The 25,926-nt window shown below is 37.0% G+C and overlaps 1 protein-coding gene across 1 annotated transcript in view; it reads left to right on the top strand.

Moving 5' to 3' along the window:
• Nucleotides 1-11,552: 11,552 nt before the first annotated feature.
• Nucleotides 11,553-25,926, top strand: part of LOC135476670 (serine/threonine-protein kinase NLK-like) — a 37,247-nt gene continuing 22,873 nt past the window's right edge. The window contains 1 exon segment of the mRNA XM_064756773.1: nt 11,553-11,918. Coding sequence (XP_064612843.1) covers nt 11,734-11,918 — 185 coding nt within the window. The 5' untranslated portion in view covers nt 11,553-11,733.

The following is a 25,926-nucleotide window of genomic DNA, read 5'->3' as shown; positions in this document are numbered from 1 at the left end:
AAGCTCAACATGACATTGAAGATTTTGATGGTGAAAAAGGCTTCCATTTTTAAGACATTAACATTAAGATCAAATTAAAAAATTCAGTGGCAATATATTGACCTTTGTGCAGAAGGTCAGTCTGGTTACGCCCACGAAATGTATCTTTAATGATGGCCTACATCAAAATATCTCTGATATACATAAATAAAAATCCTATTTTAATCAAGTCAATCATGGCACAGAGTAACAAAATTAAGAAAACCAAGGTAGCTAGCTAACTGCTTGGTTAGTATTTGTCACAAAATGATGTACCAGTATACATGAAGCACACACTAAAAAACTCACTATAATACTTCTTCAATGGCAAAAAAAAAATATAAATCGGGTTTTGTATTCACTACTAAAAAAACACAAGCACAACTGCACAATACAAGTCATATAGCCTGTAACAAGTTAGATAAATGCTTTTTTATTTTCTTTATTTTTGTTAATTATAAAAATCCATCAAACACCCGAGCCCATGTACAGGAACTTGACCTTTGACTCCTTCCAGTTGCAACTTCTGTGTGTTAGCTTCACTGTCATAAATCATACGTAAATTATTATAAATTTTCTCGTGTCTGAACGCCCATGCGTTAATACATGTAATCACTTAATTTACTCATGCAAGTATAGCGAACTTTAATAAAGGTTTGGTGTCTTATGTACCCCTTAGTCGGTTACCGCGCTAGCGCAGCGTAGTGACCCAGAAGCCTCTCACCAATGCGGTCGCTGTGAGGTCTAGTCCAGTTCATACCGGTTTCCTCTCCGGGCATACCTGGGAAGGTCTGCCAGCAACCTGCGGATGGTCGTGGGTTCCCCCGGGCTCTGCCCGTTTTCCACCCACCATAATGTTGGCCGCCGTCCTATAAGTGAAATATTTTTGAGTACGGCATAAAACACCAATCAAATAAATAAATAAATAAACAAATCTTATGTACACAACCTGGCTCCATCTACATGTACCTGAACCAACAAGAGCAACTTGCTTATCATTATACCCTAATTTTTTCTAATTTTTGAAACACGTGGTCTGCTCTTTTTTGCAAGTATATATGTAATTGTAGCAGGAAAATTTAATACTTTTTTGCCACATGGTTAGCCAATTTAATGAACAACATATTCATATATTTACTTTTCAAAAAAACTGGGAGAGCAACGTAAGAGGTCTGCTCTGAATTACCTTGCTTATTTTCCAACAGCAACTATGACGTAATGCGAGACTATTTTTTGAGGCGTGAAACTACGAAATGTGGGACCTCTTCGCCTATTAAAACATAGAGTACCTAGGTTATGTCATGACAGAGAAAAATATTTCCTAGGCAACAAAATGTAAAATATCAAGATATTCTGAATGAAGCCCATGATTTTCGGCTTAAAAAAGATCGGCAAAGATATTTATTGTATTTAAATAGGGTCAGGATTTTAAAATGACCTCTGAATAGAATAAAGAATACTTAACGTTTATCCTGGGATTTCCAACTAAATTTACAAAACTAAAATCTGTCTTAAAAGCAAGTCTTTAACTAGCTTATCTCGCTTTGACTCCGAAACTGAGGTCCCACCTAACCACAGACTACTCTACAAAATGCACCTTTTAAATGGGAGAGTGATCTCAACGCCGATAATTTGATGCGGTCCTTTCATTTCAGAAACAACTAATATCTGTCCCAAAAAATAGAAGAATTAGGGTAACTAGAGCTGTTCAGTCTCAGATAAAAAAACATTTTTTATGACTAAGCTTATATATGTATTCTTTCAGTTTCGGTTTTATACCTAATTTTGAAGCCAAGAGTTAATTTACATAATTAATGATGCAAAGCCATAAAATTTGCTGTAAATAGAAAGCTGAATACATCTGCTTACTTTTTACATTTTTCTGTGACTTTTTAGCAAGAACATTAAGAGAAACTCAAATTAGTGTGTACAGCTCAATCCCTTTAATAGACATATCAATCTATGATGAGCTACAAATGCCTATCATGTATGCCTCTGTGGTATAGCTATCTCGGCCACAGCTATCACAGTCACTTCTCTGTCAAGTCTAAACCATGATTTCTTGATCTTCTGCAGCCAGAATTGCCAGTCAGCAATAGTGACGCAGACACCTGTCAGCAGCAAGAGAGGAGAAAAAATCAACGCCTAGGCCGTAGCAGTGATACATGATGGTTTATCTCCCTTTAGAGCTTAGCAAGCAATCTGGGTCGCAATGATGTGTCATAATAAATGGATGAGTGTTAAGAGATGTAATTAACGCTACATGTACATTGCAGAGATAAACAATATAATGGCATTTCCACAGAAACATGTCTCACAAGGAACTGAAACTTCGGTCATAAACAACCAGAGAATTTCACTTATTTATTTATATATTTATATACTTACCTTTTAGAATTTTTCACGAATACGTTGGCAGTCAGTATAAATGAATGGGTAGAGGAAACGCATGGGGTAAGTTTAACCCCTGACCTTTGACACATATTTTGGGAAAGATGCCAACTCAGCAAATTCATGGATTTGACAATCCTTAATTCAAACTTAAACATAATGGTTTCTACCAACTCTGCCAAGAAATTTTTATTGACAAATATATTTTTTTTCATTTGACTGTTGTATAACGCAATGCATACTCAAGAACTTAATTTCACTGAAATATGATAGTGGTCAGATTTACTCATCAAGGAATCCGGAGTAAAACAACCAATATTTTGCCTTCTTGATCTGAAGGTCAACATTACCATACATCTTCAGTTAAAAATATTTTTGTATTCACTTGATTCTTGTTCAAGTGAGTGAGTGAGCGAGTGAGTGGGGTTGAACATAGTATTTAAAAAATTTTCAGTCATATGACGACGAAGGAATCCTTAGAGTGCTTGTAATGTGCCCCCTTGTTGCAGGACGGATTTGCACCGCTCTTTTATCTAGAGCTGCTTCAGTGAGGTGACTTACCAAAGGTAAGCTGCCCCACCCGAGCCATTATACTGATACGGGTCAACCAGTAGTTCCACTATCCTCTTCATGCTGAGGGCTATTTACAGTAGACTCAATCTGATTTAGTGCGGTGTGAGAATGCCCAAATTTGATACTTCGTTAAACATTGTATTTAACTCTCAATCGTAAAGGCTATAGTGTGACAGCGGTACTAGAGATGTTGTTATCAATGAATGTACAATAACGTAAAGATCTCTATAAAAGGAAATAATGTTCTTGTGAAACTTTAAATATCCTTGAAAATGAATTAAAATCTACGTGACTAGTATAATTTACTGTGCCTCACACTAGGGCTTCAACTATCCATAATTTCACCAATTATAATCTCAACAATTAGCTCAATTCTAAAAACGATTAACAAGTGCTTATTAAAGCTGAAAAGAAAAGATGAACAAGAAGGCTCTACCCGTGCCTGTATAGATCTACGTAACACAAGGGCGAGGACTGCAGTCTCAGTACTTTCCTTCACAATAAAGCTTATGGACATGGGAGTTAATGAGTCAAAGGTTTTACACTGTGGGTCAGGCACTTGTATATGTGTGTTTTAAAAATTAAGTCAAATGAAAGGCTATAGTGATGCAAGAAAATGCACAACAGATCTGGTTTATCCCCCATGATATCTCACACAGAGAAGCAACAAGGATGACCCAATTTAACACAATGACACATATTTTTCAACCCTATGGGGGCTAGGCCTTCGGAATGACGTCATGACCCAATGCACGTCAAACAGTATTACAGCACAGTCACACAGGAGCCAATGAAAATCCGACTGGCATAGAAAACAATGAAATGACAACCAAGGTTTAAAAACAAGGATGGGAGTGCAAAACATTCACATCTAAAGAAAATTACAAAATTAAACTGAGCAGGCTTTGATATGGACTTTATAATGCAGTGACCACTTAGCCGTTATGATACCGTTTATACTAAAATAAAAGAACCTCTAGATGGTCATGGGTTTCCCTCGTGGATCTGCCTGGTTTCCTCCCACCATAATGCGGGCCGCCATCGTATACGTGAAATATTCGTACAGCGTAAAACACCAATCATATAAATAAACAGACAAATGAATAAATAAATAAATGAAAAGACAAACAATATAACTTCATCTATTTTGACAGAGGAAAGGAAACAGACCAAAACAGCCACAGCCATTTTGTTCTGATGTTTGTAACTCTAGAAATAAAATTTTATATATATTGAATATGAAATTGTAACTACACTATAAGACACCACGTCAGAGAAACTGGTTTCACGTTTGTATCTCATCACTCATCGCTCACGCTCATGTGGCTAAAAGGTCAAACACTGTTCAGGTAAAATAAGTGGCGGCAGGTGCTTTCTTGCATTATAGAAATAATACGCACGATTGGTTACAATTGATGATTTTTCATAACGAGCATTATTTTGATTACTTTGCACTACGATACCTCAGTTATACAACATCCAAAATATGAAAAGGTGTGTTTTTAAACTTAATGTGGGGTACTTAATTTGAGTCATACACAACTGGTGTGGTACTGTCTTTTCTTTTTAAAGGCACATGAAATGAATGCTTTTTACTTCTTTATATACAGCTAAGAATGTGTCAAAACATAAATGTAGACAAAAAACAATTCTGAACCTTCTACTTAGGAGTTAATGGCATTTTTTATTTACTTATTTGATTGGTGTTTTACGCCTTACTCAAGAATATTTCACTTATACGAAGGCAGCCAGCATTATGCTGGGAGGAAACCGATCAGAGTCCGGGGGAAACCCACGACCATCTGCAGGTTGTGGCAGACCTTCCACGTACGGCCGGGGAGGAAGCCAGCATGATTCAGTTTTATTTATTTATTTATTTATTTAATTGTTAATTAGCCCCGTGCTATAGAAATTTTCAATGATATGACGCCCATGGGCCTTCTTCTTGGGCGTTAATATGGAATTAATCTAGTCTTCCTGAGGTCCCAGCCCTCAGGTTGGAAATTAGGTAGTTTGCAATGGTGACATCAATGATGACAGCTGTCAGAACAATTCTGTTTGGGAGGGGGATGAGGGGGAGAGGGAGTTCAAATAAAGAGGAAGAGGAGAGGTGGCTGCTAAGCTGATCTCTCATTTGAGGGAAGTTCATTCTAAATAGCATTTACAAATATTTTCTAACCAAAATGATCATAAAATAGAGGGGCAATTTTCATACAAAAATATGCCTTGTCCCAAATTTTACTAAATTTTTTTTGGGGGGGGCATGATTTGCTTTCCTTTTTTAGCATATAAAAATAATCTGCATTTAAATTCCCTTTAAATTTAAACATTAGAATTAGAATTACCGGGTACAACCATGTTTGAAAAATTTGACTGGGATTCATTCTGATACATGTACAATTTTTCCCTCAATCTTAATTTCTTAAAAATCCCTCAATCTTTTTTGTTGGCCAACAATTAACCAAAAAAACAAAAAAACAAAAAAATTTCCATACCAACCTGAGAATTTTCTTAGATGTATTTTTTAGCCAACTTTAATTATGACTAACTTTAATAATATACAGGGTGGAGCCAAAGTCTGGGTCTATAGGCAATTTACTATAGAATTTGTTTTCATTTATTTTTAACATAATTTTGATCATTTAAGTATCATGTATAATTTTATTAATTTTTATTTATTATCTTTTAGATTGTTACCAATGGCACAGATGCTAACAATTCCAGATTTGAATCTTTTGGATTTTTTCTTATGGAGACATCTTAAATCAGTGGTTTATGCTAACAAACCAAGGACATCACAAGCACTAAAAAAATCACATCAAACAAGAAATTGAAACCATAAGAGGGAATAACTCTATGCCTCGAAATGTGCAAAGATCATGTGTCTCCCGAGTAAGAAAGTGTTTGGAGGACGGTAGAAGTCAGTTCGAACCCTTATTGTAAACTGTAAACTGTACACAGTATATTACCTATGGGTCCAGACCTTTGTTCAACCCTGTATATCTACATGCATGAAGAGTCAATTTGAATTCAAAGTACCACGTACAATTAAGTACATGCCTATTGATACAACCTGTATACTGTAAGGTTGTTTAGTGCTTGTCATGAACGCCGGTAACCCAAATCAACTTGGGCTTTATATATATATACTAGTATATACTGGCTGCATGTACTGACAATGTCAACTTTGCCAGGGCGGATTTCTCCACAGTGGTGCGGGGGAGTAACATTTACATTTAATTGTACCAGTGTCAACTATCAAGTCAACTTCACACTGTGCCTAAACTGAACGAAGACTTTTTTGTTCATTAGGGCTAACATACCTAGCTACCGTTTTTCACAGCCTCATCCGTATCAGAGTTAATTTTAAAAGCAACTTTTAAATAATGTAATATATACATTTATTTATAGAACCGGTGTTTATATTACCCTCATTCTTCAACCTTTTCAACCACTTCTACAACTGATATTTTGAAGCATTGTGAGAGATCTATGGGGCATAGAGAAATATTTATTTATTTATTTATTTAATTGGTGTTTTATGCCGTACTCAAGAATATTTCACTTATACGATGGCGGCCAGCATTATGGTGGCTGGAAACTGGGCACAGCCCGGGGGAAACCCATGACCATCCGCAGGTTGCTGGAAGACCTTCCCACTTACGGCCGGAGAGGAAGCCAGCATGAGCTGGACTTCAACTGACAGCGACCGCATTGGTGAGAGGCTCCTGGGTCATTACGCTGCGCTAGCGCGCTAACCGACTGAGCCACGGAGGCCCCCCGTGCAGAGAAATAACTTGTCTTATCAATCCTGCACCTCTAATGACACAAACAAATCACTTTCAGCACTATTTTCATAATAATTTATGCAAAAATTCCACTGAAGAAAATGTTTTACATATTGACGAGTTTGAAGATACGTATATCGCTTACGTTTTATATATTTATTTATGTGATGGACGATTAATGCCATGCTCAAAGATTTTTTTCAATATTCCATGGCTGTTCCTTTTATGGGTGGGGGAAACCAAAAAGCCAATTTTAGAAGTGAGCTGTAATTTGTAAATATTCCATCTGCATCCAGGCCTTTATTTTTGTCATTTATCATAAAAATCTAAAGGATTCCCGTAGCGTTTTGCTATATGGACCTCAGAATCTAACTTTTAGAAATCTTGTATAACAAACAAACCGATGTGAGTGAAGTTTTTTAAAAAAAAAAGACAACACTAGACCAAATATATATATGTTTCTGTATCAATAAAGAGTCACATTTAAAGTGAGAAAAATGTCACTTTTTATTTCTGTGATGAAGACGGATAACTGAGATATTACAGTTCGAAGTAAGCAAAAACGCCCATGTTTTACCCAACCAAGGACGAGGTATTTCTACCACCCGAGAGGGCATGTGTTTCTCTGTGATCTCACCTGTTCCTTGTTCACCTTTTTGCCATGTAGAAGTAGTGCTAAATCAGCTGTTTTCCTTCTGATTACAGGACAATTTTGATATACTTTAAAGCCATTTTCAACCAGAAAGTGGCACTGGAATATATCTGGCCTCATTCCCATGGTCCCACCATGGGCCACAATGTCTGGCCTTCAGTTGCATAGTAATAATGGGTATCATACTTCGCACGACAAAGGAATGTCTGCCCTCTAATGTTGAAGGGCGTAGGGTACAGATGACACGACATCGTGTTTCCGGTTTCTCTAATATGACGTATCTCGTGATCTCGTAAGAATTCCAGATTAAAAGGTGGTTTATGGTTACAAAGCATGTAATAACAAAACAAGCCTTTACCCGTTTAGATCTGTATTGACCCCTCTTCGGAAATTTGGTTACATTTCTTTTAATCTATGTACTTTTGTCTTTTCTTTTAATCTATGTACAAGTACACAGATTTTTGGGTATTCGATATTCCTAACTAAAAATGGCGTGAAACAATATACTGTAATAAAAATTGCACGTGACTTTTCTACTACAGCATCAGATCAGCAGATTCCCTACCAAAGTTAAACCTCTACAATTTGTTTTTTATTTCATTGGTGTTTAAATATTTTCACTTTAATTTTATTCATTGATCTGAATGTTGTCTAACACTCAACTCAAGACTTATATTCTTTTGGCAGTCATTATTATGAGGTGAGGGAACCGTAGTGCAAGAGGCATAAATTAAACCCTCTTGCCTTAAATGTATTATGACTTTCAGAATTCCCATTTATGGCTTTTACACCCATGCAACATATACTGCAGAGCTTATTAACGTTCCCTATCTTAAAAAAGAACTGTTGATCCACATTACACATTTTTACAAATTTAATATTTTACTTAAAATCTCATTGACACTAGTGAATATTGTATATTTTCTGAAAGGTTAGAATTTGGGTTGTATACAGTGGAAGGCCCAGTTCTTCAAAACTGTTTTAATTTATTTATTTACTTATTTGATTGGTGTTTTACGACGTACTCAAGAATATTTCACTGATATGATGGCAGCCAGCATTATGGTGGGAGGAAACCCATGACCATCCACAGGTTGATGAAAGACCTTCCCTTGTACGGTGGGAGAGGAAGCCAGCATGAGCTGGACTTGAACACACAGCGACCGCATTTATGAGAGGCTCCTGGGTCATTACGCTATGCTGGCGCGCTAACCTACTGAGCCACAGAGGCCCGTCAAAACTGTTTTAAGATTTAATGCCAAATTTAATTTTAAGCCAAGTCTTCAATTTTGTACTTATGTAGCCCAAAAATAATTGTGAAACCGTATTTTTAATATGAAGTAAATATGCTGCTCTTAGCTGCTGAGTTTGGCTAAAATTTTGAATTTAAAATATGACTTAATACTGGCAACAGCTAATACACTTTCGAAGAACAACTGGGCTCAAGAAAATTAAAGAATTCATTTTATTAGCAACATTTACCTATTTTTTAATCTCTTTAGAGCATATAACCTCTTTCATATAAATGCAATGCAATGGTACAGGTGAAATAGATAACTCGCCTGCAATCTACAAGAGTAAAAGGCCACCATCTTCATTCAGACCATCCCATCTCTGATCATACCGCCCACAGCACAAGTGAAATCCAACCTGCGCATAAATTAGTAATGACACAATTCTGGCAAATGACCTAAAATTTCACCCTATACAACTCTTGGTGCTGAAACTTACATTTTCCAGTAAAAACATCGCCCTACCTTCCAAACGAAACTCAAAACACATTTCTAAGATGAAAAGAATTCTCAGAAACCTGGAAAAATATGCAACTTACTTAGTTAAAGGCGAAACTTTAGGTCATTTACTGTAATAGATTAGAAATGTTTACCTATACTCACAGCCATGATGACAGAGGATCTGTAATATTTTGTGACATTTATTTGTCTAACAAAAAAAACAGAACAGTTCAAAATTTCAGGTCATTCACTCCCTACATTTCCTGCGTCATAATGACATAGTGTTAAACTTAAGGCGCAGGATTCTAAGCAGATGTTTTTCTCCATATTTTTTTTAAATTAATTATTTGCAAAGTTTGACAACCAAGCCCAGATGGTGTTTTTGACCTTCTTACAGTGGTTAACAATGGGTTGAGATGTCACTTACTCAGTCCGCTTGGTATGTGGGATCTAATAGCTAAAGCCTAATCTTGTAATAACAATTTAGTCACAGCGCACCAATAATAGACCATTGTTACCAGTCACCCCTTAGGGTTTAACAGCTAGAGAGCAAAGGAAATTGGGGGAGGGGGGCTACATAAGCACCCATATATGAACATTAGACATATATTGTACAGAGGGACACTGGAAAGGGAGAAACACACAGCTGTTATGATTTATAATAATAATAAACACATATATTAATAAAAAAGAACATGAAAATCCATTTACATATATCTACTTTGTGTATTTGTGTTGGTAAAAAAAAAAAAATAACTTCTTGAGATTAACATCTTAATTAAAACTTCAAACCTTCAAAGGTCAAAACAAAAAGTCATGCAGATCAATAACTAAATCGAGATAAAAAAAAATTGCACATAAAAACATGTTGGTAAGAGTATTAAAATATGTTGTCATTTCTCTATATATATATACCTGTCATATTCATGCCTACAAGAAGATATACATCATATATTATCGGCAAAAATATCCAATGTAGGCCTCAGCTTGACATTTGCATGTATAGACATTGCATTTACATCATGATAAGTACCAAATTCCTAAATATGTATGCCATATATTTTTTTTAACTCTGATGAAGTCCTGAAGTTCATGTTTTGAAACATTACTCAGTCATTTGTGAGTCAATACGTCATTAATGGCGGAGTACACTAATAACCGAGGCGAAACAAATCCCTCTGTTTATAAAGGATATAGAAACACAGTCTAGCTGAACGTGGATATGAATAATCCGACACGCCCACTTTACTCAGCGAACTATTTTCAGCCGCATCAACACGTGCGAAATGAACCCGACAAAAGGCCGACTGACAGTCTAACAAAATCTGTCTCCCAACAACGCACCGGCTCATTTATATTCAAACTGAACATTTCAACACATCTATAGATTGAATCTACGTGGGTTTACCTTGATAAAACTTCTCTACGATTTGAGACACCCCTAAAAATATTGAAACATATTAGGATAGCCATTGTTTGACTTCGACCACAAAGGCCATCTTTCAGATTGGGTGGTGAGCGTCCGGTAAAATTTCACCCTAGGAAATATGAAACGCCACTAAGTTGAGATGATGTCGGGTACATGTACTTAGTTTATGTAATTGAAGCAACAGCGTAAAATAAATAAACTCGCCATTTCTATTTCACTTGATGAAAATGTTTAGATATAGAATTAGCTTGATGAAATAGAGACAGCTATTTTCCTTTTGAATTATTATTATGATGGTTGATATCTTTGCATTACAATGCCAATACTCCAGCATTTATCTCTGGCAGAACAAGGAAAAAAATATATCACCTGGCGAGAAAAATTTTATGAGAATTTAAAAGCTGAACATATGGCCATACTTTATATTGTTCGCCAACAGTTAAAATTTCTATTTTATAACACAAGTTTGACTCATTATTTATTACCGGTAACATAAATTTCCTGTTTTTTTTTTTTTGTTTCATACTGTTTATTTAGATATTAAGAACTGAATCACGGCAGGTATTAAAATGTACATGTAATGTTTCAATCAATAGGCTAGCAATGTTTCACGAGTTGACCCATTCATTTTTAATCATTGAGAACAATATAATATTTAGACTGTTACGACAATATGGTTTTATATTTTTTGTCCGTTTGTTATCCTTGGGCAAATTTAGCGCAAAGGCCAGTTGACATATGTATGACCTTTTTATACATATATACATGTATGTGCTAAAACTATAACGAGGTTTTTAGGCCAGTGTATTGATTTAAGTTCACGACCCGGATAATATTCAACGGGGTGAGACATTGAGGCTATCGCACTGTGCAGCCTGGCATTTCGGGAAGAGACGGCGTGATCACGTGACCTCTTTGTGTGCTGCGCTCCCCTCGTGCGAGTCGAAGAGCCGTCGCCGACCAGCAGTACACGTTTAGTTTCTTATTTTTCTTACCTAAAACAAGGACGGTGGAATTTACGCTTTCGGTCAGCGGCTTGCTAGAAGACTTACCTAGCGATGTATCAGCGTTTGTGACATGCTTTCTCTGTAGTTTTTGCATTTGAAGCGTTGCTACGGGCGAGCACTTTGTTCAGGGGGGCCAGGGGAAATGGCGGTAGTAGGCCATCGTCACTCTCGGGCGCAGCTGATGGCCTTCCAAGGCAGCGTAGCTCAAGCCCCCTCCCAACACGCCATCCTAGCCGCTGCTGTCACCGTCCCCTACTACCAACTGATCCCCGCCCAAGATGTCCAGCCCGACAGACCCATAGGTTACGGGGCATTCGGAGTTGTATGGTAAGCCACATTCATTTCATGCCTCCCATATTTTCACGTAGTCCCAAATCTATTTCAGCCTCTACATTCTAACACGCCGGCTCACTATTTTAAGGTTTTTATTCTGACGGGGTTGTCTCGGTACCTTTGGAAATTGTGCGTTCTGTTGTGATGAATTGAACAGAAAATGACAATAAAGATACAAAGAAATAACGGAGAAATTATTTTCAACCCGACGCTCTGAATTCAAATTGTGGCCAAATCTAGATGCTCTTTATGAGTACAACCGTACTATCTTATGAACACCATTCCGAGGCTGATCGGCTTTGCTTTTGTCTTCTTATAGCAGATAATGCCCTTTTTAGAAGCATTTTTACTTGGTGTGGTTTTCTTTCTTTCCCTGTTAATGTTTTAGACATTACCTTATTTCTTTGTGATTTGTGTGTAAGTTTTTTTTCTCATTTAGTACTACGAGGCAGCATTGATCGAACCAGTCTCACGCTGTTGACTTCATAACAAAGAACGAGTTTAAGTCAGCGATCAGCTGTTAGCCTAACCCGTCCGTACGTCACTCACAGCCTCTTTGTCTGGCTTGTGGATGACATGCAACCACAGGGGCAATGCTTTTTCTATCACCTGTATATATTTATACAAACATTTTTGCTTTAGATTATCTGATCGTCGTGTATCTGTGCTTCTCGTAGTCATTAGCGTTACATTTAGTTGCCAGTGTGACTTTTGCCCCTGTAGTGTTGGATAGGAGCAAGTACGTCATACAAAATATGAATAAATAATGCGAGAGAGAAGAATCTTACATATGCCTGGTTTACATTAAAAGTAAGAGTTCTGTCTTAAAATGTAAATTAATGTGATCAAAATGCATCAGTTTCACTTCAGTATGTCAGTGAAATTTTCGTCCTGAGTAAGAAATGCATATAAATGTACACACATAACATATGATTTAACCAAAATGTTCATTTTCTTTTATGGATGTGCAGTTTGACCTTTAGGTTAAATCACAGGTGCTTGTCTTTTGTGTTACTAAGTTGTAATTTACATCAAGTGTATTAATTTCTGCTACAAAGTACAACATCTAACCTAACGGCTGGAAATGTATTAAAAAGAATGTGCTACATAGTACAACATCTAACCTAACTTTTGGAAATGCATTAACAAGAATGTACATGTATGATACTACTGATTTTGTCTGTATTTCTGATTTCCCAATTCGGCTGAAATGTTTGGATGCTATATTACAATCCTGTTGGTTGGATTTTTATGTCTGTTTCGTACCCAGACACCTTTTTGAAAGATAAGTACATGCAGGCCATATTTGGCAGCTGGTTGAAATGTATCCTGGACAATGTTGTTTTCATGTGACCTTTGCATGGACTATTGATTGCACGTGGTATTACGCGAATAAGCTTGCAGTGTTGCGTCGCACCAGCCCTCCCTGGCCTAAAGGATTACACTAGCAAATTTAGTTGACGTAAATATTTTCTTCCTTCAGCGTATGTCTCAGATAGCCATGTGGAAAAACAAGTGTTTGAAACCAGGCAGAGAGAAAAAAAAATTCTGTTGAAAACAAAAAATAACATTGTTTTCCCAGCTCTGTTCAATGGATTTACAAAGACAGTCTATCCATGAGGTACACAGAAATGGTGCCTTTTGTTTTGTTTATCTGAACATTTGAAGCCAGCAAAATAGAGAGCTCTTATATTACTCGCCCATCACGCCAGTGAACAGTCTCAAGGACATGTGACTTTTTGTGTAGGCTTTCTGTATCCAGGCATCCGTTTTTATGATCAGATTTTTTATCTCCCCATTTTTATGTTTCAAGGGTTTGTAACCTGAGCATAAAGCCATTGACTGACGAGGTTGAATACCACATGTGCTGTGGTCAGTCTTGTTGTTGTTCAGCATGGCTCTCAGTAATGCAGTCTTTTTCCATAAAGCAATATGTTTAATATCCTGATACATGATATTTTGATGTGTGCTCCTAATATTAAGGATTATTAGAGGACTGATGAATTTTGCTTGTGCAAATTGAATAGCATGATCTATGTGAAGGATGTTGCTCATTCAGGAATATTGTCTGTAATATTTCATATATGTCCCCATCTTGTATTACACTCAATGTTTTCTAGATCTGTCTAAGTCTTTCCCTTGTATCTCTGGCTGTACTAACACCTAGTATCATATGCTATACAATACTGGCAGTGAACCCTCATAAAATATAGCTACATTTACACTCTTCAGACCTACTTCATTCAATTTAACGAAATGTTTCAAGAGTGACGATTGAATAGATTTTGTTACAGCAACGTATTATGTTGGTTGTGAACAGCATCAAAAATGTTTTGTTGGAATAATGAAACAAAGTCTCTCATAAATAGCACATTTAGCAATTACTTTCATGAAATTTAATGTTATTACGGATTAAACTTTGTGTTCTATCAAGTTAACAGATTATACTGTATTATTCTTTGCCCTTTTCGCATGTTTGCAAAGTGTTTGTTCAAGCAAATTCTGAGGCCAATATTCTTTGTAGACTGATAAAATTTTATGAAACCATGGACCTGAGTAACACAACCAGTGTAGTTTTGCCTCCAAGATCAAATTAAAAACATGCATAAATTACTCTAACAGTTGCTCTTGCATATGCGAAAAGCTTGAGGAGTTAGGGTATCTAGGTAAGTGATACTGGTGCATGTAGATTACATATATGATATGTACATGTTCCTATCCAGAGTAAAATAAGCTAATCTCGTTAACTTGTGGATACAGAATGTACACTGATGTGTACATGTATGCCAGTTAATGAATCAGTCTTGCAATGGTGTACATGTAATATAGTAATATGTAATACCTTTTGATCATCTCGTGGGTAGTAGACAATTAAAAGTGGCAGTATTTTATACATGTACAGCTGATAATAGTATATTTGTATTACATGCATGTGGGTAATTTATAAACATACATTTAGCACCTAAATTACATGTACATAGGAAGTAGCAGGAAACAGCATTGATCACCCATCATAAATGAAGAGGAAACTAAGTTTCTAAAAATAATTGCGGTTAAACATCTCACTTTAATATACAGTGACAGCCCTCATGGAGGAAATGTCCACCAAGCTCATGCACTGTGACAAAAGTATGTAGTACAGCTGTGATGGTGTGAGATGTAACTGTGAATAGTCCCTCATGCTTCCACTCCTGTAATGCTGCTAACCCAAACACACATTAACATTTTCCTGTCAGATAGGGGTGTTGTGTGTTTCACTACACTCCCCTCTACCTTCTCCCCCCTCCAAGTCAGCTGGCAGGCTTGGCTGACACTCCTTAGTGACTGGTCTTCCTAGTAATTACTTGTACACACTACCTGTGGAGTCCTGGAATAGGCTTAGCTTGCTGGGCATTCACCTTCAAAGGATTAATTTTAATCACCAGTTTTCACCCACCCTAGTATCTCTCTCCCCCACTCCCTCCTTCCCAAACCCCTCAATGCCTCTACTACACCTGCTGGCCTCTGACTGCCACTATATACCCCATGCAGAAAAATAATTCTCTACCCCAGGCTTCCATATTTACAATGGAAACCACAGCCTGTCAAACCCAGTTATGCACCTGTTGGTATTTTTCCTGGTGACAAAGGTACCATGCTTTGGCTGGAATTCAAACTCATTACACTAGATGTGTACATATTGTATATCATCTAAAGTTTGGTATGAAAAAATGTACTTTCAGAAGCACATAAAGGCCTTAAGAATGATACTTCTGATGCCAGCACTTTTTTGCCAGTTTTTCTGATAAGAAATTAGTCATACTTCACAAAACAGCGCACTGTGATGTGGATGAATCAGTCAGAATCTAACAAGATGCGAAAAACGCTAAACTTTAGGTGAAATACAGTATGTGTCCAAAATCAAAATCTAGCGGGTGAAAGCACTATAGACCTTTCCGAACTGTCAATCAAGGACACGCAGTTGACCAATCAGAAGCAGTTTTGTTGCAAATAGGTCAACCAGATGTCCCACACATTGGTTACAAATGTTCCATCTTTCTGTGACGTCATGAGGTCACAATTGCTTTCACGGGGAATGGAATGAAAAGTAACCTTGTCATGAGAAGGGGTGGTGGGACATCGGATGTGTTGGATCCATCCATTGCAAACTTGTCTAAGACTGGAATTGTACACGTGTATTTTTTGAAGAAAATCAAGCCTTTATTGGCCAGTGACAGTGGCAAGCACATAACATGGTTTAACATTGGCCTATCTATGCTTTGGCAGCCATATTGGAGTACTGCAACCTGCCTGATCATTACAGGAAACAAGCTGAAATAAATAGTACAGCTCAGCAAAGAGTTCATGGAATTTAGGTTGTGAAGCAGTGTTATGTAATGACTTTCAGTTATTAGACAATGTTTTAACTTCCTTAAAGTGAACATAAAGTCTGCCACTGTATACGCGTAGAAAAAAAAGATACAGGACAGAGTTATCACAGAAAACCATGTATAAAACTCTACCAAGTTTTGAAAGGGGAGAAGGTGAATGTCAGTATTGGGAAATGGCATTGACGGACAAGTAGCCATGTTGTAGAACTTGTGAACTTGGCCAATCATTATCGTAGAAAGGGTCACATGATAATTGGCTGTCTCGTGAAAAAACCTATTCGCTCTCGATTGTCATTGTGGTTTCTTACAGTGGATACACAGATATGGACGCAATGAATCTGATTTTTCGGTTATTTGAAGTGTTAAGCTGATGCATTTTGGGGCACAGAGTTATGAGCAGGGAACTGAGAAGGGCTGCATGTGTCACAGTGCGTACATGTTGGGCAGGAGACTGCAGCTAACTTTCAGGGAGAGCTAGCAAGGAACCGCTTCGGGAGAGTCATTGCTTGAAGCGGTATGGGAGAGCTCCTAGGCGTTGTGACGTCACTGTAGATAGGTATAACATGGCAACACCAAATGAGTGCCTAGGTACTGACGATCATTTCCTATGTATATTGTTGATAAGAGGCGTAGAATATTTTTGTAATATTTTTAAAACATTTCTGGAATACTACTTTATTGATTAATTCAGCTTTAGTGGCTGACTTTATGTTCACTTTGAGTGCTATTAGGCTCCATCATTTTTTCATTGGTGTTTTGCAGGTAGAATAAAACCTATTTCAGTGTCAGAACGGTTTCACAGTAAAAATCAAAAGTTTGTGGAAAATGGACCTTCGTATTTTTTTTTTTTTCCTGCTTAAGACATAACAGGTGCAAGTTAAACAACTAGAGCTGTGATATCTGCTGTCTGTATATCCCTCCCTGACTCCACCGCCACAACCACTTTGTCCTTCTGGTCCTAGCAAAGATAGGATAAATTCAGGCCAAAAGCACCTGCTGAAAACCCTTTTTTATGTGATGATTCAGTTCATGTCTTTGTTAGTCAAGAGCTGCATACAATTATACTGTACAGAAGCAGATGACCTGAGGGTGAGTGACCAAAATGTGGCAGTGTAATGGTTGCTGTTTACAGCTAACGAGGGGGAGGGGGTGGGGGAGATTAGTTATATCTGGGGAAGGAGGGAGGGAGGGATGTTGGTGAGGAAGAGTCATAGGTGATTAGTCATACAGCTGTATAGTACCTTAACATTTTCATACACATCTATGATAAGTCCGTTTAAATTCAGAATGATTCATCCTAATTAACTCTCACAAGCCGTTTCTTTATCCTAAAGGATAATGGCCCTGATGCCAACAGTGCTACCAGTCATATAACCATACCTGCTTTACGTACTGTCCGTCACACATTGATGTTGGGGCAGATAAAAAGTGTCCCTTCATACTTCTAGTTAACCAGAATGCCCACCTCAGCTAGATGTCCCCTCTTCTGATCACTATTAAATCCAAAAGAGCCCAAAAACTACACTGCTAGGCACATAACACACAACTTCACATGTCCTGTCACAGATTATGCTAAACAGCGGTTACAACATTGTATGGTTCACAGGGTTGTGAAGCTTTTGCTTCTCAATCAGTCAGAATTCCTTTGCCAGCATTTACCCATCTCTTCTCACCCTCTGTCCCCCTCTGCTTATCGTGTTTTAAAATCTTTGGTTCTTAGCAACTGACTGTGAGCCCCCCCCCCCCCAAAAGGTAGATTAAGGGTGGGATAAGAGCTATTTCCGTGGGTCATCGATAATGGTAGGAAGACTGTGCCAGATTGTTCTTATACTTGTAACAGTACAGTAGCAATTTACTGAGAATATTTTGCATTAAATATTCAAGACAGCTGTCTGTCTGCTGTGGGGTATTTGTTTTGAGCACCTGTGCATTTTGTGTAAAGGCTCGCCCAGAAATTGACAGATGAGGATGTGAAGATATGTAAATGAGTGGACTTGTCTAAGTGCTGGGTAACAGCCCAAATCTTGCGACTAATATCAATTTCATGTTGAGGGACTGTTGTACATGTGGATATTGAGAAGCTTGGTGGCATTTATATGTGCATCTGTGTGCATACACATGCATGCATCCAGTTATTTCAGATATTTAATTTATATAGATTTGTTTGCTTTTTATTTTTTTTTTTTTTTGACACAACATGAATTTACATACCTAATTCATCAACCTTTTCGTATATGAAAGAGCAACTTTGAGTTTAATTGATGCATATTTTTAATATGATTTTGTAGACAAAACTACATTGGTTGGATACAGCCATTTCAGGGCTTCACAGAAAGTATAATTTTGTCAGTCTACTCAAAATAATGCCCTCAGAATTTGCTTGAATAAGCACTTTGCAATCATGTGAACAGGTTGAAGAGTTACAGTAAACACTTATGTGTTTTGAACGATATAAAGGGAAAGTACATAAATGTTATCAACTAAACACGCCTTTAATTTTACATCAGAATATACATTTATTTTTCAAGTGTACTGAATCACGCAGAAAAGGTAAACATCCCCCAAAAAAACAAGACCACCACACCCATACTTGCAAAACGAGTACATCATTGTCATTTTCGGAATCAGTGGTGAATCATACGCGTTGGTACATTTTTATCAAGCATATGATATCTGTAAAAGCTGATTGCTAGACGGATTTTCTTTCCCTAGGTATTCAGGTATTTACCTAGTTTACCGACATGACCATATAAGCCTTTATTTTTGTTTTCAGATAGCATATAGTGTAGTTCAGCTTGTTGGGACAGCTGGTGATTGTTTTCAGTAATTAATGAAAATTGGGTTATACATGTAAATGTACCTTTCTATTAAATTTTTTTTATTTTTTGAACAAATAACACTTGAAACCAATGTACTTATTTATAATGTACTTGTACATACTATATGACATATGAACAGCACATGTTTGTGGTTTGGTATCCAGAGAGACTGTCAGCTGTATAGGCACATGTAACATGCACCATGCCCTAGCCCTGTAGGAGATAAACCCTGTGCGATGTGCTTTAGATGTGTAGTCATACAGCAGAAATAGCATCATCCCCAGGCAAAACCAGGTCATGTGGAAGTTAGGGTCTGGGGGGTATTGGGGGCCAGGAGGAGCCAGGGTGATGAGGCTGATAGAACTAGTGAACCAGTACTAGCAGAGAGAATTTCTGCCATATTTTCTCATTTTTTGTTTCTTCTTCACATGCACAACCTGAAATGTCCATCTAAACAGTTGCAGTTCGAGAAATTTAAAGAAATTTAGTTTCTGGTTCTGATTAATGATAGAATATCATTCATATTTGCTTAAAACTGCATTGAAAAATTCAATATCTTGTTCTCATTGCCCACACTTTTTAACTCCCATGTAAAGAATACATGTACATACATGTATATGTTCGTAGTAATGAAAAGGTATGTGGACCATTGTAAACCTGTGAGAGAAGAAATCAGGTAGGGGGAAAGATTCGCACTGCAAGACTTGGGGGAACAAAAAACAGCAACAAAATCAGTCTTCAACAATTTGTGTCTCTTATTTTCAAGGCACTTTTAGCAGTTACAAGTATGCAAATGTACATGTAATATTGAAGGCATTATTTATTACTTGTCAATGCCATTAGCTATAAGCCAAAAAGACAGCAGGATTGCGTCACTTCAGTCTCGAAGTTCTTGTTTCATAGAGGAATTAAAAGAAGGAAAAAGAGAAAGTCTTGAAAAACAGTGAATTGTACATGTACTTGAGAATTAACCCCTCTTCATGTGAAAACAAAAGCCAGAATTTCAAAAGGATATACCAAGGTCATATTTCACCGTTTTCCGTCCTGTTGAATTGTGAATAACAATTGTCGTGGTTCTGTACTGTTCCAGAAATCTACGTCCTCCTTTGTGATGTTTTGTACATGGACGGTGTTAACGCTAACATAGAACATGAATGTAGTTCATCGTCCTATTCAATACACATAAACCCATTGTAAGGGGTGGGGGGTGGGGGGAATGTTGTGTGTTATACGTTATATATTTTCAGGATTTCTTAAAGCTCTTGAATTATCTATGATGTTTTCTATTTTGCTGACAAAGCCTTGGTGAACTCAAGCCGGAAATTTTTCAGCAGATTGCTTGTAAACCAATTGGAATGAAAGATGGACAGGAAAAAAATAGGACAGGAAAAAAATAAGACATCTGCATAAAAAGCGCCCTAAATTCTCCCCAAATTCGACCAGTAATGTGCATGTATAACTTGGGGTTCAGTTTGACAACTTAATTTGCCTGGCGAAGACTGAAATATATTGCTCAGAAAGGCACACGTATGAACTTCACAGAAATGATCAGATAATCTGTCCAAATGAGGGAACAATATGCAATATGTGTGTGGTTGTATCTGTTGAGGGTTTAGGATAAGATTCGTAATTGGTGTATTTTTATGTACCATTGTGCAAGTGTCACATTTGTCATTGGTACATGTAAATGAATTGACAATAAACCTTTTGCTTTCATTTTTTCTTTTCTTTTTGGCTTAAGAGTTCAAGGTAACTAATGATGATAAAGCTGATGTGTTGGATGAGTGACCCAGATTCTTTGTTTCTATCCTAAAGCCTGTTTGGCACGTTTTGTTCTTGCCACATTACGCCTGATTATAGCCTTTAAACCTGCTATCTGCCATACAGCTTTTGCTCTTATGCTGAGTAAATAATTTTGATGGAGACGTTTGATATTAACCTGAGAGTGTGAAGCAAACAACTTTCTCACGTTTTATTAAATTAGACGAGCCTAAACAATTATAAAAGCGACTGGGTATGCATGTTACTGGAGGGCTTATCCCTGCGGATTACATCTTATACAAAGTGGCTGCTACCTGTCTGACTGGCAGCAGCAGAGCAGCTGGACTCTTTGTATTGACAAGGAATGATCATTCTGGCTGATAATCATGCTTTTATTCTCCATATGAATTGTCGTACCTTGAATTGTATACATGTTTACATATATATATATATATATATATATATATATATATATATATATATATATATATGTATGTAATATCCCATTAGCGTAGTAAGACTGTAGGGAACTGTATGCTGTAATACAAAAGAGAAAGGATTTTATATAAGAAAAAATAAAGTAAGCATAAGGTAAGAAAGAACATACTGTAATCTGCATCACAAAAGTTGAAAATACCTGGACTTAGTTTAAATTTTTTTTTTTTTTTTTTAATGAATTACATGCAGTGGGGTGAATTGTTTTGATTGTGAATCTAGATGTTGGGCACCATATTGATAATTCTCATTGATGACATCAATTCCCTGTGACTCTAAAACAGGTACATGCATTTCCTGTAATATCAGATTTGATTTTTCTTACACAGTCACATATTGCAATAGTATAAGTCACAAGAACTTTATTCAGACCTGACCTTAAAGGTGTAAAAAGACTTGTGGCACCTTTATTGACGGACAGTATCAATATGGCCCTTAGACCACACCTTTTGACCATATTAATTTCAGCCCCTCCCCCCTCCAAAAAAAACCCCTAAAACATGCTTTAAGTAAAAGTACATTTCATTTTCAGTTGTAGTTTTAACTGGCCTTTCTACTGATGTTTACTTTTGCTTCAATTCATGTTTTCTATCTCAGGCTAGAATATTTCTGTGAGTAGGGATTTGCTATTTATGTTCACTTCTGTTCGTCTGTTACTTCTTGTGCCTTATTCCCAGGTGGTTAAAACTACAAGGCAGTGAAAATGTTTGATAGAGAAATTGTGTGGATAAATACAAATAGACAAATAGTGTCAGAAGTTGACAGGCATTGGGCATTGTTCCAGTTTTGATACAGGCTACATCCTGGCTTTATTCTGCTAACCTGGTGGGGAGACTAGCCATAGTGAACTGGCTAACTGACAGGTATTTGTGAATTAAACCTTGTGAGGGTCAGGCAAGATAGCCTCTGAGTATGAACTGCATTGAAAGCAGGTTATTGGGTCATGCACTGGCCCACAAAAAGATGTGTCCAGTATAAAGCCAGTTGATGCCAGTCCCTGACCAGTGTCCAGTCCACTCGCAACAGCCCCCTTAACACAGCTACACTGAAAGGCAGTTATATATAGACCACTTACATGACTAACTGGAGGTGTAGGCATTTATATATGTCGATGTAGTCCAGGCCAGGAAAGGGACACGGCTGTAGGTTTATTTTAGCCTTAACCTGCTTTTATTACAATCTTAAATTCTTAAGGATGATTTGACCTTTCAGTCAGGGGTACAAACACGTATATGTTGATTATTTATGTGGAACTGACTCTGATTACCGTGTGCGATGTCACAGAGGATTGACGAGGGATGAAATCAAAGTTTATCTGGACATGTTGAGATTATCAAACATGACACAGGACAATAAAGGTGCCCATTTGGATTCACAAGCCTTAATCTGTGTTAAATAATTATTGACATCTGTGTGTGGATGAGAGCGAACATTGCAATCAGCAATGATTGCCGTTATAAAAAAAAATGTCCTAGACAATACATGGTGGTGATTGTGTTTCAATTTTCTGTTAGGTTTTATACTTGTACATTTACACATGTGTGTAATTTGTAGATTTTGATTGGACAGAAAGAAACCGCACAACTCGGTGGGGGGGGGGGGGGGTCTATTAATTTTTTCAAAATGCCGTCATCCCTTGGATTTTGAAACATGACAAAAGGTGCAGTATGATGTGGACATGGGTTATTCATTTGACTGTATAAATGTCAGATGTTTTGTCTTTCACATGTGTGAAATGCACCACCTGTGATGTCATGACGTTTTAAAATATAGATTTATACATGTACTTGAGTTAGCGATGTGTACATTTTCTGCACAAAGCTACATCGGACAATTCTGTAGATTCACATACATTTTGAATATACTTACCCTAAGTCTTCAACCTATTCAGCCTCCTATGTAAACAATATTTTGAACAAATTCCAAGAACTGTGGGGTCTGGAGAAATAATTTGCATTATTGTTCATAATAATAATTATAAATAATAATAATCATTGTTGGCGTCATTTTCATAATAATGGTGCGCATAAATTCCACTGAAAAAAATGTCCTTTATTGGTTGAAAAGATTTACAGTGACGAATTATTTCCATGAAAAACTTCCATAGTCTTACACAATACAGGACAAAACTATTAACAACAATTTTGGTGAAATACGCTGTACATGCGAGTCACTTTTAAGTTATCTGCTCATATCACAGACATGGTAATCTGCCACGTGAAGATGTCCACAAAGAAAAGTCTATCTTGAATTCTATATTAATCTATTTTTATTATTATGTCTAGTTGTTATCAGATCCTGTACATGTAGGTTAGGTTTGTGTTTTTTTTGGGTGGGGGGGGGGGAATCGGGAGAGGGGGATGTATAGGAAGGTTGAGTGATTGCAAATAACTTCATATGTAGCTAAAAATATGTGTTTAGCTATTTCTGTTAATTATCTTGATATGATTGTGTGTATGGATGTTATTTTTAGAAAGGTGAATCTGAAGTTTACATGTGTTTTACCTGTTAATACACATGTCCACATTACCTGTTGACATTTACATCTACCTGTACACGATGCCTGATGGCTTTATATGGAGATTACATGACATGGTACATGCAGGATTTGGTTAAGACATTAGATCTTTATGCATGTATGAGCTGTCTAGAAAAGGACTACATGTACTGCTATTGAGCAGTCTTACCACTCCCTTTAAAACATAGCCCCCCAAAAATTAAAAAAATAAGTCAAAAAATTCTATCGAAATTGTTATGTTGGAATTGTTCATAAGCCCATGCTAATGGATCAAGCACAGAACCATCTAGATGTGCATGTAGGTAAATACATATATTAGTATGTTGCTGTGATACAACTTGACCCTATTGCAGCAGGAACACATGAAATGTACAGTTGATATTGTTGGTGAAAGAAATGCTATTGTTTTAATTGAAGAGCAGTGATTCAGATGTACATGTATGTGCTATGCAGGATGTCTCTATAATGGCAGAGCCTCCTCATGTGTGTTGTGGTGGACCATGGCTTTTGTCTGGCTGTTTGATCCGCTGTACATGTACCTGCCAATCACCTGTTGTACTGGTCAATTCACCAGGGAGCAACAGTGTGGCTAGTTGTGTGTAATGAACAATGTTGGACTGAAATTGACACGCTATCTAGCTGTTGTCAAGCTCAGGCTGTACAGTGTATAGTACTGTTATATTGTATCATGTGTACACACATACAGCCCCCAGTAATATACTGGCAATCCCGTTGCGGCTTGGAAATCAACTTGCCCATTTACAAAGGGCCTCCACACATACAGTTGGTGGCCAAATGATGATTAGCTGCATGCTCAGAGATTTTGCCTTGTATAAATGTATGGCATTTGTACTCCTCACAATCACTAAATCACTATTGAGATCTTCAGAGTCCCTCCCTATGCTTATTTACATATACATGTGTGTGTGGATGTATATATATACATGTAGAGAGGGAGGGAGGGAGAGTACTTTGAATAAAGTTTGCATGATTAACTTGTAGTGTTTTGTCCATGATATAATTGTACACTTACACTACATAACAGTAGTCTCTGTGCAAAAATGGAAGATGCTTTTTTGTTTTTTCCAGGCCAGTCTACTTTATTTTAATATATATATATATATATATCTTCAGTGAAGATCAAGGACTGAAAAGAGACTTGCATATCTTTACATGTAGGGCTTGACTTTGATGTTTATTTTTGTCTGAATATCTGTGTGTGTGAAATACCGGAGATGTCAGGTGCAGGATTGTGGCTTTGTACATGTTGTACACCTTCAGAGCTGCTTCATCACTCCCATGGTTGTTCAGACTGCACTGAAGTCAAGAGTTAATGCTAAAGTGCTCAATTTCATGCTTTGTTACAGGACTGTTGGTTCAATTTACGTCTCTTTAGCAAAGTCATGTACTGGGGGTTACATGTACTAGGGGTTACATGTACTGGTTGTTACATGTACTAGGGGTTACATGTACTGGTTGTTACATGAACTGTAGGCTATTGACATCAACTTAGTGCAGAAGTTTCTAAAAAAATATTGATTTAAACTTCGTCATATACATACACAACATAAATAAAGCCCTAACCAGTTTCCTCCCACAATGATGCTGGCCATCATCGTATAAGTGAAATTTTCTTGAGTACAGTCTAAAATACCAATCAAATAAATATGTGAATCAATTACCATGGCTACTAACGAACACACTCATATCTTTACTTTTCAAAAAGGGTGTTAGAGAAATGTAATATTCTACTTTCCAACACTACTAATATTTGTCCCGAAGAATTAGACTATTATGAAAAAACAAATGCGCTGTGTATGTTTCTTACTTTGAAGTTTGGTGATGCATGTGTTAGATAGAAAGATTTGTTCTATGTAATTTGTGTTCTGGTTAGGTTAAGCTTTGAGACTATGTACATTTACATTGTAGGGACTGCTTATGTTTTTGTACATAGACTATATCACTTGTACTTGACATTCCTCCAGGCTTTATATGGTATTAAGTCATTTGGAATATGGAATGTAGTGCTGACAAGATTA

This window comes from Liolophura sinensis, chromosome 10, assembly GCF_032854445.1.
Source record: "Liolophura sinensis isolate JHLJ2023 chromosome 10, CUHK_Ljap_v2, whole genome shotgun sequence".
NCBI classification, from domain to species: Eukaryota; Metazoa; Mollusca; class Polyplacophora; order Chitonida; family Chitonidae; genus Liolophura; species Liolophura sinensis.
The sequence above is the reverse complement of the archived record's forward strand: the minus strand, read 5'-3'. Positions and strand labels throughout refer to the sequence as shown.